At 42.1% G+C, this 14,891-nt stretch overlaps 1 protein-coding gene across 3 annotated transcripts in view; it reads left to right on the forward strand.

Annotated features, from left to right (window-relative positions):
- The window catches only part of LOC311516100 (t-SNARE domain-containing protein 1-like), a 698,551-nt gene that overhangs the window by 276,573 nt on the left and 407,087 nt on the right, over positions 1-14,891 (forward strand). For all 3 annotated transcript variants that reach the window (XM_084619794.1, XM_084619795.1, XM_084619793.1), the window contains one exon: positions 5,160-5,237. In XM_084619794.1, the coding sequence (XP_084475920.1) occupies positions 5,160-5,237 (78 nt within the window). The remainder of the gene's footprint in view (positions 1-5,159; positions 5,238-14,891) is intronic.

Consider the following 14,891-nt stretch of genomic DNA (forward strand, 5'->3'; position numbering starts at 1 on the left):
TGCCTTTCACATACATGCTGATCTCATACCGACACGGAGAACTTCAAAACATCAATATGGTTTTAGATGCCTAAACTTTAGTCACCCACATGCACAAACATGGACATGTCTCTGTGGGTCCCGTCTGTAAAATGGGGATAATAGCCATGCTTCAGAGAGGTATTGTGAGGATAAAAACATTGTGAGTGGCTCAGCTACTATAGCAATGAGGGCCACATAAGTATCCTGGGTAGAGAGATTTAACAATTGTCCCTCTCCCTTTCTTCATACCAGTTACTATAATTATCAGTCTCTTTCTCTCCAACCTTCTAGATCTTTCAGGTTTGGTACAAAAATAAGTTCATGAAGGCAGCTGATTACACCAGGCTGCAGAAAAGCCACTAGCAACTGTAAATTAGTGTGAAATAATTAATAGGCCTGAATGATTAGCATTGGCTACCCTGGCAATTTTAATTAGTAATAGGGAAGTTCTTGTAGATGCCTGCACCAATTTTTGTGGTCTTTGACCTGTACTGGATCCAGTTTGATGTTCTTTACAATACAGATCAGAAAAGACAAGACATAAGCCTGCTTTGGCTCCAGATCTGACTTGTTTTCAAGATGAACCGAAAGAGGTTTCCAAGACCCCCAGACTTCTGTTTTCCCTCCCACAGTTGATGTCAATAACAGCTGGAGCTAATGACTGATTTACACAGTGCCTGTCAGCCTGAAGGATCCCAGTGTGCATGGCAAGCTGTAGATCTAGGAATCACTTCTACCACGGGTGAAATACACGGGGTGAAACAGACCAAATGTTGGTAAACATGAGAATGAGAGCTGTGAACTCCTGAGTTATTGCTCCTTCCAAGCTCTGACTCTGACTCCCTCTGTGGCAAATCACTCCACCAGTCCTTGTCTACAGGAGCATAATATTTTTCTCCCTCATATAGGATTAGTTAGTTAATGTATTTGGATGATGAGATCTGCATAGGGCCTGACATTTGATCTACCTGAAAAGTGCCTTGTTCATTCCATATATAAAACCTGCCGTGCTGTAGTGTTTGTTTGTTTTTTTAATATAGTTAAAGGCTCTTGGTTTCTCTTGAAAACCTCACATGGAACATCATCCAGTTCTTAAATGTAAATGTATTTCATCTCCTTATTAAGATGGGGAAAATAAGGCAGTGAGATCAAATGGCAGGGACTCTGGAATGGAACTCATGTTACTTCGTTTCTGTTCTCAGCCCTGCCACTGCCCTGTTGTTTGACCTCACACTAGTCCCTTCACCTGTATCTCTTTCCAGTCTCTGTCTTGTCTATTTCGATTGTAAGCTTTCTGGGGCACGGCCTGTCTCTCACTGCGTGTATGAAGAGTGTTAGCACAATGGGGCACTGATCTCATTTGGGTCCCATACATGTTGTTGTAATACAAATAAACAATTACAAATACTTTTAAAAGAACCCCTCCTACCATTTTGGTGTGATCAATTGAAACTAGGATTTACATTCCACCATCTGCAGCAAAGTGAACTATTAAGCACTCACTATTTTCAGGGCTTTTCAAATGCTTCGGATCACATTTTCAGGGGACTATGTTTCCATAAAATTGCACGCAGACACATTTTGCTCACTCATATTGGTTAGCTGGGTGCTGAAACACCTGGTTCATACACACACATGTGATGGCATGTGCAGTTTGGTGGGGAAACGTTCTGAGGCTTGTTCGAAACTGTGGAACAAAAATCACAAGCACCCATGTTGGCTGCTGCTACTTTAGAAAGTTGAGAAAATAGAAATAATTGAAATGCTGTTCTCCAAATGTGAGATGCAAAAAGTGGTAGCAATGGAAGTTGTTTATTTTTCTTGATGCCTTCCAAGGGGATGATGCCAACAAGTGAATGGAAAAGGAAAAAAAAAAATAATTGGAGACTAAAGTGGAGGAGAATTGATTTGCACATGTGTTTCTGCAACACTTGTACCGAAAACTCCATGCTGCCTTTAATATCTCAGCTATAATTACAATTCACCTTTCCTCATTCGTGGCACTGAACTGTATTAGCATCAGGGCATGCAAAATATTTACTGCATATTGGCAACCCCATAGTTCATCTCGGTGAATCGTAATATTTTAACACTGTGCTTTATGAAGTCTGAAGCATATAATTTTTATTAGCCACAACTGTCTTTCATGTTCTCCCCCTCCCTTTCTTTTTATGGTGTCAGTAAGTATCTGAGCTGTGGCATCTCCACTTCACTTGGCAATGTGGATGTGTTCTTTTGAAATTGCTTTTTTCAATAGGGAACTTGTACTTGTTACTCTCGCTGTTGCAGCCCTCCTGAACAGTCACAGGGTGAGAATCGCTTCTCCACATGTGTAAACTCTAAACTGCATCTGAGGTTTCAAGCTAAAATAGCACAACCTCAAAAATAAACAATGAAATTGCCGTTGTGTTACAGTAGGAGATGTGGGGCTGCAGATGGGGTCAAGAAATATCAAGCAGGTTCCAGCCTGTTTAACAGATCAGCACTTCACAATACATTGTACTCCTTATTAAATTTGTGGCAGCTTTCTAGCTGATGTTGAAGATGTTTTGTTTAGAGGTGGTTCCCTTTCTCCATTGCATATCTGAGGGTTCAGCATGTGTGTCTTGTTAGTCCTATTATAACTAATCTAATTATGTTTCTGGCCCCATTATCATAGTGTTTGAGCATCTTACAATCTTTAATATATTTATCCTCATAACTCACCCCTGTGAGTCAGGGCAGTGCTATTATCTTCATTTTACAGGTGGAAAAGTGACTTGCCAAAGGTCACACAGGGAGTATGTAGCAGAGCAGGGAATCAAACCCAGGTCTCCCAAGTCAGCGTCCTAACCGCTGAGCAATCCTTATGCTCTTCCTCTGGTCTTAACTTTCAGAACATTGCGTCGATCAGTAAGGTATCTACAAAAGTGTTTCTTCCCTCTCACATTTCATGATCTCCAATATGCAGGCATATGTTGCTCCCACATCTGATGGAATCATCCTAAATCCCGCTTTCGGGGTGATTCAGCATTTAAATGGATCCTTGTAAACTCCTGCTGGTTGATTTTACTCCTGCAGGATGGTCCCTCTACAGAAGCCCATGAACCACTCTGGTCCATGCTGTTTGGGGAATTTAATGGAATACTAACTGTGTTTCAGTGAGTACTGTTCTAGTTGTGGGTTGTCAGCGTTTTCACTTTGGGGACTAAGCTGTCTTTCACCAGACACGCCTGTCTGAGTACATCTCAGTTTGCTTGGGTCCCGATTCAGTAATGAACTTAATCATGTACCTAACTATAAGTACACGAGTAGACCTATGCAGGGACCTTCCTGAATCAGGGACCATGTTGTAATGTCACCCACAGTTCTGACGCCCTCAGCAAAGAACTAAAGGGCTAATAATGCACTATTAAAAATTTTGCCATTGACTTAATGGGAACTGGATCAGGCTGTGAATGAATTAAATTTCTGTGGAGAGAGTTAAGCATGACCTGATTACTTCTGTTCCGTAATTCCTGGCTTTTGCAAGTTAGAATGAAAATATAAGGGACAAGTTAAAGGAATTGAATTATGAGGAAGGAATTAAAAAATTAACCATGTACCTCTTAGTGAAATGCCAGCTAAAGTAAATCATGGGGATGCCTGTTCAAACTTGCTCCTACCCCTCCTTTTTTGCTATTGAGGCTGTGAGGACATTGATGGGATAGGGATTTTCATATAAATTTAAAGGTGGGAAATGGGAAAACTCTGGTTCATACCAGCTGGTGCCACCTTCTGCTCAGGGACAGATATAGGCATGTTCTTTCATAACTGGGTGCTAACAGAAGGGATTCAGGCAGACCAGTAAGCGAGGTGGAGGTCACCAGGGACTACAGCACAGCTGATTGCTGCCAGCTGGCTATCTGGTTGCTGCATATGCGGGCAGGCACAAGGAATCGGGAGCAGAAGGAAGATGAAAATCCCACCTGGAGAGACTGGGATGGAGAGTCTGTTGGGGCCAGGAGATGGGGAAAGGTTTGCCCGGGGAGGTCAGTGTTTTTTTAGGGGGGAGCATGAAATTAGAGGTTCAGCACCATATTTGGCCTTCATCCACCCTATCTCTTAGGGGTGTGGGTGTGAGCCCATGTATGTATACACAAAGAGGCCTGTTAAACTGTAATCCGATTCTGCAAAGAGACATTGTAAGGAAGGCATTGTGTTCATTTCTCATTGGTTGCCTTTATCGAATATGCTCACTCTCTCTCTAAAAGAAGTCCTTGCTAATTGCCGCGCCTTCAAATGCTCCCTTGTTCAGGGTCAAGCTGGATTCTTACTTTCTCACACCTGCCTGACTTCTTGACAGGAACGTTGTGGGTGAGTTATGTTTAAAGACTGCTTTGATGATTGAGGATCTGAGTTTTCAGCCTAGCCTCAACTAGTCTGGTGGGTGCACATGGTTGTGTCGTGTCTCAGATTAAATAATAAATGCATCAGGGTGGGAGGCTAGTTTTACTGTGTATTTGTACAGCACCTAGCACAATGGGGCAATGATTCTAAAAGGGTCTTATACAAATATTTAGATAATCACAGTGTTGCATGTGCAACATGTGGCTACAATCAGGGAATCGGAGGTGAGATTTTCAGAGCCACCATTGGAGTTGGATGTCCTATTCCTATTCATTTGTATGGGAATGTGTGCATCCAGATGCCTTAGGCAGCTCGGAAACTATCAGCCTAGGTGCCTAAATAGAATCACTTGCCTCCAAAATAATTGTGGGTGAAAACTGCACTACAGTTGATTGTGCCTGCAAATTCTGGGCACATAAAGAAAGGCAGCCTATAAAAACCTGCCCCTGTAAATGCTCTGTCTCCGCTCCATAGCCTGTTGATGTCAGTGGAGGGATTCCCCTTTACCTCAATGAGGTTGTATTTGGGCCTATAATTGTTAGAACCAGTGTTTCACTTTCAGCCCATTAACTTTCAGAGGTAACTGTGTGTTTGTTAAATATGTACAACCACCACAACAAAGTATAGGGAGAAAGCTATGATAAATGTCCCTCTCTTTGGTGCATGCTGGTTCAGAGACTCTGCTCTGATGTTAGTCTCTTGCTAAGCAAGGCACGGCGATACGCTGGCCAGATGTATTAACATGCGCTCTCCTCCTTGTCTTGTTGCAGCCACGCAGATCGATCCCAACGAACTCCAGGAATTGTTTCAGGAAACTTCAGCCAACATCTTCCGAATTAACTCCAATGGTGCGTATAATGAAAGGCTTCCTAGTCAATTGTATGCAGTCCTGCTGATGACTTGTAAGCATGTATACCGCGTTCAGCAAGCCCTCTTGTCAGGGAGCAGATATTAATGCATTTTTGCTGATTGGCCTCATGAGCTCCAGCACACGTACAATACACTTTTCTTTATAAGATGTAAAAATATTCCCCCATATGTTGCATTAAATAGGCAGAGAGATATTCCCATCCTTACTGAGATGGCATCCTTTTCTATTTTTAATTATGTCATCTGTTACAATAAGGAATTGGAAGGCAGAAAGGTGGAACAAGCTACACGGCTTCTTTGAAGTGTTGCAATGCTGCAAAGTTCAGAGCCTGTCATATTAGCTTGCAAAACAGCTACTATTTCCTTTATTCTTCCTTCTGTATCAAATGGGAATGCTGTTCCTGGTAATTCCTCATGTGTCTGTTTAGGATACTGCTTCCTAAGGGCCCAGTAGGTTAGGGTGCTGAGTGCCTTTTGAGAGGTGCTCAGGGCCTTCAACACTCCTCGAAGGTAATAGGAGGTGAGGTTGCAGCACCTTGGAAGATTCAGCTGTAAGATAGCGAATGACAGAGGGAAGTGCTCTCTAATGATTAGAGAGAAGGCCTGGGAGTCAGAATTACTGGTTTCTCTCCCCTGTGCCTGCAGTGACTGACACATCATAAGAACTGAGGTAGGTAAGGAATAGGATCAAGTCACTATAACTAGGAGTCAAGACTTCTAGAATTCAATTCTGCCTCTTCTACAGACCTGCTGTGTGACGTCAAGCAAGGCTTTAATATCTCTGAGTCTCAGCTTCCCCATCTGTAAAACTTGTAAAAAAAGATGCTGAACCTGTCACCGAAAAAATAAAAAAAGAGTCAATTTCATTAATAACACAGAGGATCAATGAGTTTATCCTGATTATAGAGTTATGCAAATTAGTGTGTCATAAAGATCAGGGCCAGAAGAGACCAATTGATTATCTAGTCTGACCTTCTGTGTATCCCAGGCCACCAGCATCCACGCACAAAATCCAACAACAAAGGAAATAAGACCCACAGGAGATCAGTCATTTATGTGCCACAGCAGAGTCCAAGGGGTATAAGTGAGTCTGAGGAGCACCAGTGTATGAGGACCCTGCAGTGGAAGGACAATGACTGAGAGAGATAGACCCAGATAATCCTGGCAATTGACCCACTCGCCGCAGAGGAAGGTGAACCCCCCGTTCAATGTCACTGCCAATCTGATCTGGAGGAAAATTCCTTCCTAACCCCACATATGGCGATCAGTTAGACCCTGGGCATATGAGCAAGAACCAGCCAGCCAAGCACTTGAGAGAGAGAGAATGCTCAGTGCGACCCCGTCCAGTGTCCTGTCACCACCTGTGGCCATCCCTAATGCTTCAGAGGAAGAAGATACAACAACCTCCCAGAATACATTGCAGGGGGAGGGACATCCCTTCCTGACCTCTGCCAGTGGCTTGTTGTAACTCTGAAGCCTGAGCATTAGGAACATAAGATATAAACTGAAAGTGACACCCTGGGCTGTCAAGCCCTGCTCCCCAACCATCACAAGCAACCCTCTCATGCAGTCCTTGCGGCTCCTGGTGTCTCAAAGTTAAGGGAATCCCTGCTATAGAATAGAAATTTCAGCAATTTCCCTTTGGCCAGTTCTACACTACAAAGTTTTATTGGCACCGCTTCTACACTACAAAGTTTTATTGGCATAGCGGTGCCAGTCAGGGGTGTGAAAAAGCCACAGGCCCTGGCCAACATAACTAGGCTGGTTATTTCTCTGGTGTAGATTCAAGTATGCCAACAGAAGAGTGCTTCTGTCGGCACAGCTAATGTTATGTCTACACTCAGGGTCTTTGCCAGTATAGCTGTACCAGTATAGCTATAGCAGGAAAGCATTTGTAGTGTAGACAAAGCATTTGTGATATATGTGGGGGTGAGGAATCATGCACTTAGCAAGCTGAATAGCAATAAGAAAGAATGGATTCCCTGCTAACCTTTGAGATGCTTTGTGGTGGCAATGGGACTCTTGCTGCTTCAGAGGACGTACTTCCAGGAAAAAGCCAAGTGCTGCAGAAGGGGGTGAAATTCCTCCGAACGAGTTCCGATACCATGACCCAGCATGGTGCTAAGGTTAGTCTTGCAGATTGAATATAGACCTCAGTTTCTGGCTGCTTACGGTCATTTCAGAATCTGTGACACTTCTCAAAAGAGATCAGGATTTATCATAAATATCCTTGTCCGATTTCATTTTGTATGTAACCACTGAATTCTGCCTGAACTTTCAAGTATTTATAGTACTCTTCACTTCTTGTTCTGAACTGCTGTTGTGTGATGTTGTGTTCTCCATCACTAGTGTCTGCATTTCAGTGCTGTCTGAAGTGATTTCTTTATTCCTCTGCTGGAATAATGGTGCCAATGCTTTATGAAACATGGTGTAAAACTGGAAAGGGTTCAGAGGAGAGCCTCAAGAACTGAGGACTGGAAAGATACAAAAAGCCTCTCTTTATTTAGCTTACTGAGAAATTCAAGAGGTGACTTGATCAAGGTTTACAAATACCTACGAGGGGAGAAGATAACGGATAGTACACGGCTCATTAATCTAGCAGACAAAAGCAGAACAAGATCTAGTTATTGGAAGTTGAAGCTAGACCAAATCAAACTTTAAAAATGAGGGTGACCAAGCATTAGAACAGCTTGCTGAGAGGCATGATGGATTCGGCATCACTCGGAGTCTTTAAATCAAGATTTGATGTCTCTGTAAAATGTAGCTCTTGTTCAACTGCAAGTGATGGTCAGGAACTGCAAGATGAAATTCTATGGCCTGTGTTATGCAGGAGGATGGGCTGGATCATCAGAATAGTTCATTCTGGCCCTAAAATCTATGAATTTATAATGCTTTTAAAGCACTTGGGTATCCTTTGGAATGAAGAGATAACTATAAAATAGCTTCTTGATGCTGTACTGGTCACTGATGTTGTTGCAGTTATTTTTGCCTTCTGTGATCAGCTGCTCTTACTGAGATTATGCACTGGCACTCACAACCCTGGGGAAGGCAGGCTGTTACAAAGATTGGTGCGACCAGCAAGGGGAAAACGTCCTAGCATGAGGTTGGTGAAACAGCAAAATTAGGTAAAACGATGCAACAAAAAACTGGAAGAGGATCTGTGGAAAAATTAGTGGCACTCAACCTATTAGAATAACATGTAGTGCTTTTCATCCATAGATTTCAAAGTGATTTACAAAGGAGGTCAGTATCACTTTACAGATGGGGAAACTGAGGCACAGAGCAGGGAAGTGACTTGCCCAAGGTTACCCAGCAGGCTAGTGACAGAGCCACGAATAGCCAGGTCTTCTTAATGCCAGCCCAGTGTTTTATCCACAAGGCATCACTGTTTCCCTATTGCTTCACTTGCTCCTGTAGAGTTAGAGGATTTTGAATCATAGCTGTAGCCAGTGGCGATGATGCAATTTATATTCTGCTAGTTTGCTATCTCATTGCTTAGAAATCATGATGCTAGGTGTCTAAGAAATATGTAGTACGAGAGTAAACGTTTGGCTTGTTTAGGTGGCCTATATTTTTGAAGCCATGTTTTGGTCCCCTTCCCTGTGTTTTTGTGTCTACTTTCCTCATTCCTCTTGATGTTTAGGAACTGTCCTCTTTGTGGGTAAGGAGGTTTGCCTGATAACTATCGGCTTTTGTGTTTGGGCCAGATTTTTTTTTTTTTAATTCCAAGGTTATGGATTACATTTAGCTGATTGGGGACTTTTGTAGTAACTTTTTTAAAAAGGGGTTTGTGTTCTTTTTTTTTTTTTTATTGAGCAGCACTTAGCTGCCACCTAGTAAATGCCTTATAAATAAAGAAAATAAACACCACCAATAAAGGGAATTGGTTCGGTAGATCATGTCTGAAGGACTAATCACTAAAGAATGCACTGGAGGGAGCAATCCTACACTGGCCGGTTGGAGCATCAGAATGCTCTAATAGGGATCTTCTATCTCAGATTCCTGCTACTTGCTTGTTAATGATGTCACATGACAGGTTGGTGCAGTGTGCATCCCATTTCTTTGATCTGAGGGGCTGAGCAAAGGCTTCTGTACTGTCCCCGAGGTGCTCTAAAATTTTGGTAGCCATTTTGGGACCAATTGCTTTTAAAGCTTCCAAGAGAATATATGGATATTCTGAGTCAGATCGTCAATTTACACAAATCAGTGCAGTTCCTGTGACATCAGTTACACTCACTGGGGATCTGCCCCACTGTGTTTAAATATCACATATACTGATCAGTGGTGTAGTGGTAAAAGATTAAACTTCATATTCCCCAAAATGAGAAGTGGGTAAACTCCATTTACCCACATTTATCCTCAACTACACTGCTGATGCTAAAGCTAGAAATGACTTCTGGGTCACCCAGCCCAAATGCTCTTGCACTGAGCAAAGAGCCTGTGACACTTTAAAAGCAACGCCACTGTATTGGGTCCAAAATTGGCCTTTCCGTGGCTCTGCAACTGGTGTTGACATATTAATTGTCTCAAACAAATTTCTTTGCTCTAAAATACAAAATATCAAAGATCTATGCTGCTGTTACACAGAACCTATGGAAGATCAGATCAGCCTGTCTTCCATAGATCTCCCTAGTTTGGCAGTCCGAAGACATTAAGGGGGTAGCCTTCACTCTGAATTGCCATGGTTTTCTCTGCAGAAGTCAAAAACATATCATCATGATGAACTACTTCTTTCCTACTTGAATGATATACATAACCCTAATACATTCTCATCAATTGAGTACATTTGAGAATGCGTAGGCCGCCTTGACTCATTCTGTTATCTGACGAGTTCCTTATGGCAAGTACCATACTGTGTGTTGCTGCTGCATTGAGTTCTTCTCTGAAGGTCTAATTGGCCTTGAAATATTTTTAGAAGCTGTCATGTTTCATCTTGGAAATGGGCGATATATAGATTGCACTTTAGATTGATTTGTTAAGAATGTGGATATAAAAAACTCAGGAGGAAATTATCGTACGTGGGAGACCTCTAGAAAGGTTAAACTCTGCTGTTAGAGAAGCTAACGGACATTAGTGAAAACTCTCAATTTATCCTTTGGACCTCTCTGTATATCCTACAAAAAATAATTATTAGCTAAAGTGTAACGACTTCGGGGCTCTCATATTATTGCATCTCCAAGTGCTTTACAAAGCATTGAGTGAGATGCTGGCACTGAGGTGAATGTATAGCAAAGGCGGCAGCTGTTTGTGTTATCAAATTGTCCATACACCGCTGTGGATACTAGATCCTGTTTCGTAGAGAAGAGGAAGTGTTGGCCAAGATACCCAGGTGATCCTGTTACTATTGAACACCTTTTAATTTCAACCTAGGGAAGCCCAAAGGAGATAAGTGAAGGTGGGGAGGTGACCCTGGTTTACAGTCAAATCAAAGGATGACTTGGAGGTATACAAACCCCTCACTACACAGGAAGGGTTAAAGAGCAGATCTGGACTCAGAATGCTGCACCCCACTGTTCCTGTGAAGCACGCCAGACTTGGAGGAGGAGCATTAAAAGAGAGAAACTCAATTCTGAAGGCCCCAGTCCTGGGCGATGGATAGGCCTCTCATTCTAAGCTCCCAGAGTGGAGCACAACAGAGAGCCAAGGTGCCTTAGATTTCCTGTGGATCTGGAGTAGCAGTATAGATGACTGATGGACCCTTGTGGAAACTGTGGGACAGAAGGGCTGGTGCCAGTCTTTATCTCTGTTAGAATAGTTCTCTTTCCTTTGGCATAATGGGACCCTGCCAGCAATGCGAGGCACCTGAGAAGGCAGGTCAGAGTAGGAATTAGCCCAGGGAAGAATCAAAAGATCCAATGAGACAGACCTTAACTGCTTGTTGCAGGTCTCTGGGCTCGAACACAGGATAGAGTGAGGGAATGGGTTTCCCTACAACCTCACTGAAGAAACTAGTGTAAAGATCCCAAACACAAGGGCCAGAAGGACTTTGTTGGGCCTAGACCAAGGCTGATGACCTGTTTTGGGACTACTGTTGAGTTGAAGTCGGATTAACCAAAAAAGATGTGAGACAAAATGTGACCTGGCTGGAGGGCCAAGTCACAAGACAAAGGAAACCACCACAAAATCTGAATGGTTGGTTGATGGGGTTACAGAGAGAAAATAACCCAAAAGAATAATGCCTCACCCAGGTACAAGATAGCACACTGGCTGGTGAGTCACTTCATCACAGACTGCATCAGGCATCCAAATCCCCTAGGTTGTTTTGAATATCTCATCCCTAGTGTGCAAGATGGAAAAATACATGGGAGGTAAAAGGCGGGGAGAGAGGGCAAAAAAGGGACCACTGGCTGAGACCCCTACTGAAGTTCACGTCTTCACTTCTCCAATATATGACTCATTTCTGAAATTTGGATGCATTAATTATTACAGCTGTTCCAGCCTGTGCCTGGCACTTATATGGATGACTCAAGATCTCATTGACCGTGGCAACTTTAAAAGGGTCATATTGCAGCATGAATTTGTGGGAATTTCTGAACTGTGTTTCAGGGACTTGGGTGTGTGGATCTTTACTAACTGTGATGACAGTGAATGTTTACTGTGCCTTTAGGAACAGAAACATTCTGGATGCAGAGCTCAGCAGATTTGTCATTAGAAGTAGCTGGTGTCGGTGGGAGATTGAATCAAAGAATGAAGTGGGGTGGATGGATGAAGTTTGTAAGCAAGGACCCTCTCACTTCACTGTTTTGTTGATACTCTTTCTCCTCCTGTAATTAAAAGCATGCTAATTAAATTAAAAGGCTTTATTGGTTGTTTGGGTTTTGGGAAAGATAACAAGGACCAAGCAGGCTTTGTTCTATTCTTGGGTCTTTCCAGCCAGCTGGCAGAGATTTTATGGAGAATGCAACTAATATTCCCCCTCCTTTCATGTGCAAGCTTTCTTCTTTCTCTCCATTTCCAGTTAGAGCTAGTCAGAATTTTTTCATAGAAAATTATGTTGAAATTGAAAATAAATATTTTTGTTGATTTTTAGTGAAAAATCTAAACTGGAAAAAATTCAACCAAACTTTTGACTCAAAACCAAAAAAAAAAAAAAGAAAGAAAGAAAATTGATTAGGAAATGCCACTGTGATGCCTCATGGGAGTTGTAGTTTGCGTGCCTTGTGCTCCCATTCTCCTTTATGGGCTGCTGGGCTTTGTCTGGACTACATTTTCCATGATGCAGAACAGTCCCCCTTCTTGCTGAGCAGCCATGGTGCATAGCTAGCTCATTGGGAAGATGGGGTCAGAAAACCTGGGAACTACAACTCCCTTGGGCGGCTTTTTGGAATTGAAACTTTTGGTATTGAACCAAAAACCTTTTAATTTTTAGGTGTTCCGCTTTTTGATGAAAAGCTGGAATTTCCCATGGAAAAGCGGACACTTCTCATGAAAAACAAAAATCTTTAGTCAAAAGCCCAGTTTTCCATTAAAAACCAGTTGTGATGGAAAAAAATTGACCATCCCCAGTACCTCAAGGTGGCAATACAGTTCGTCACACCACCCAGGCTCCTGAAAAGGGTAATTCTTATTGCTTATGTAGCAGTTTTCACTGTCAAGGTATGTTACAAATCAATGAATTAATCCTACGAGAGAGAGAAATATTACTCCTGCCTTACTGATAGCAAAACTAAGCCACAGAATAATGAAGTGGCTTGGATAAGTCACAGATGGAGTCAGTGTCTGTCAAGGTTCCTCCCCCACTCTGAAAGCTAGGGTACAGATGTGGGGACCTGCATAAAAAACCTCCTAAGCTTATCTTTACCAGCTTAGGTCAAAACTTCCCCAAGGTACAAAATATTCCACCCTTTGTCCTTGGATTGGCCGCTACCACCACCACCAAACAAATACTGGTTACTGGGGAAGAGCTGTTTGGAAACGTCTTTCCCCCCAAAATACTTCCCAAAACCTTGCACCCCACTTCCTGGACAAGGTTTGGTAAAAAGCCTCACCAATTTGCCTAGGTGACTACAGACCCAGACCCTTGGATCTTAAGAACAATGAACAATCCTCCCAACACTTGCACCCCCCTTTCCTGGGAAATGCTGGATAAAAAGCCTCACCAATTTGCATAGGTGACCACAGACCCAAACCCTTGGATCTGAGAACAATGAAAAAGCATTCATTTTTCTTACAAGAAGACTTTTAATAGAAATAAAAGTAAATAGAAATAAAGAAATCCCCCCTGTAAAATCAGGATGGTAGATACCTTACAGGGTTATTAGATTCAAAACGTAGAGAACCCCTCTAGGCAAAACCTTAAGTTACCAAAAAGATACACAGACAGAAAGTTATTCTATTCAGCACAGTTCTTTTCTCAGCCATTTAAAGAAATCATAATCTAACACATACCTAGCTAGATTACTTACTAAATGTTCTAAGACTCCATTCCTGGTCTATCCCCGGCAGAAACCAGCATATAGACAGACGGAGACCCTTTGTTTCTCTCCCTCCTCCGAGCTTTTGAAAGTATCTTGTCTCCTCATTGGTCATTTTGGTCAGGTGCCAGCAAGGTTACCTTTAGCTTCTTAAACTTTTACAGGTGAGAGGATTTTTTTCTCTGGCCAGGAGGGATTTTAAAGGGGTTTACCCTTCCCTTTATATTTATGACAGTGTCAGAACAAGGATTAGAATTTAGGATTTCCTGGCTTCCAATTCCACAGTCAGGTGATGAGTCCATACCAGTTATCTGTTCTTTTTCATGACCTAAGATACTAGAGCAACCAGTGATGTATATATGTTTGTACCATTGAGAGTGTCTTGAGAAAATCCAAGAGATAAGTAATAATAATAGCCTGTATTTATTTAGTGTCTTTCATTGTGTATTTGTCAAGTGCTTACATACTTGATATGTTAAATGCAAGAAGGAAAAATAAACAAATCTACTGTTGATTCAACATTGAGGTTCAGACATCAAACATTCAAAAAAATGTTTTCTTCTGGATTTAACTTAGTCACTTTTCTGTATCTTGTATATTTTGTGGCATAGATTAAATAACATAAGTAATAAAAGCCAACTTATGTTGTTGATTTACAAGAGTCTCACTGTTAGCTTTAAAAATCTGCTGGACTGATTTTGATAAATCTTAAGTCGTCGTGGAGTGCAAAACAAGTCAAGTTTCTAGCTGCAGCCATTCCAATGGGAACATATGGAAAAGGTAGCTTTTTTTTGGTTTGTTTTTCCCAGTTGCAAAATTCAAAAGCACCTCTTTGACTCAAAGTTAAAAAAAAAATCACTCCCTTGGGCTGAGACAAAACATGGAATTTGTATGAGGAAGTCCTGAACAACTGAAACAGGAAGATGAGAATGGAAGCTGGAACTCAGCTTTTAAAATATAATTAAGTCATTCAGTGCCTCCCCTCCCCAGCAAGAGCCTCCTGAGTTGCCTTTTACAACTCTGGTGACTGTACCTGTTAGATCTAGAACATTCTGGGTTGGCAAAGTTCAAAAGACGTGTTCCTGCAACTTGGGAGACTAAACTGCACAATGAAGTGGGGCAGGGCGTAACTTGTGAAGGAGGACCTTACCACCTCCTGCCCCAGTGATAACGTGATGCATTTTTTGTTGTTGACATGGTTGAAGCAAGGAACCAGGA

The sequence above is a fragment of the Lepidochelys olivacea genome (assembly GCF_965140295.1).
Source record: "Lepidochelys olivacea isolate rLepOli2 genome assembly, chromosome: 2".
NCBI lineage: Eukaryota > Metazoa > Chordata > Testudines > Cheloniidae > Lepidochelys > Lepidochelys olivacea.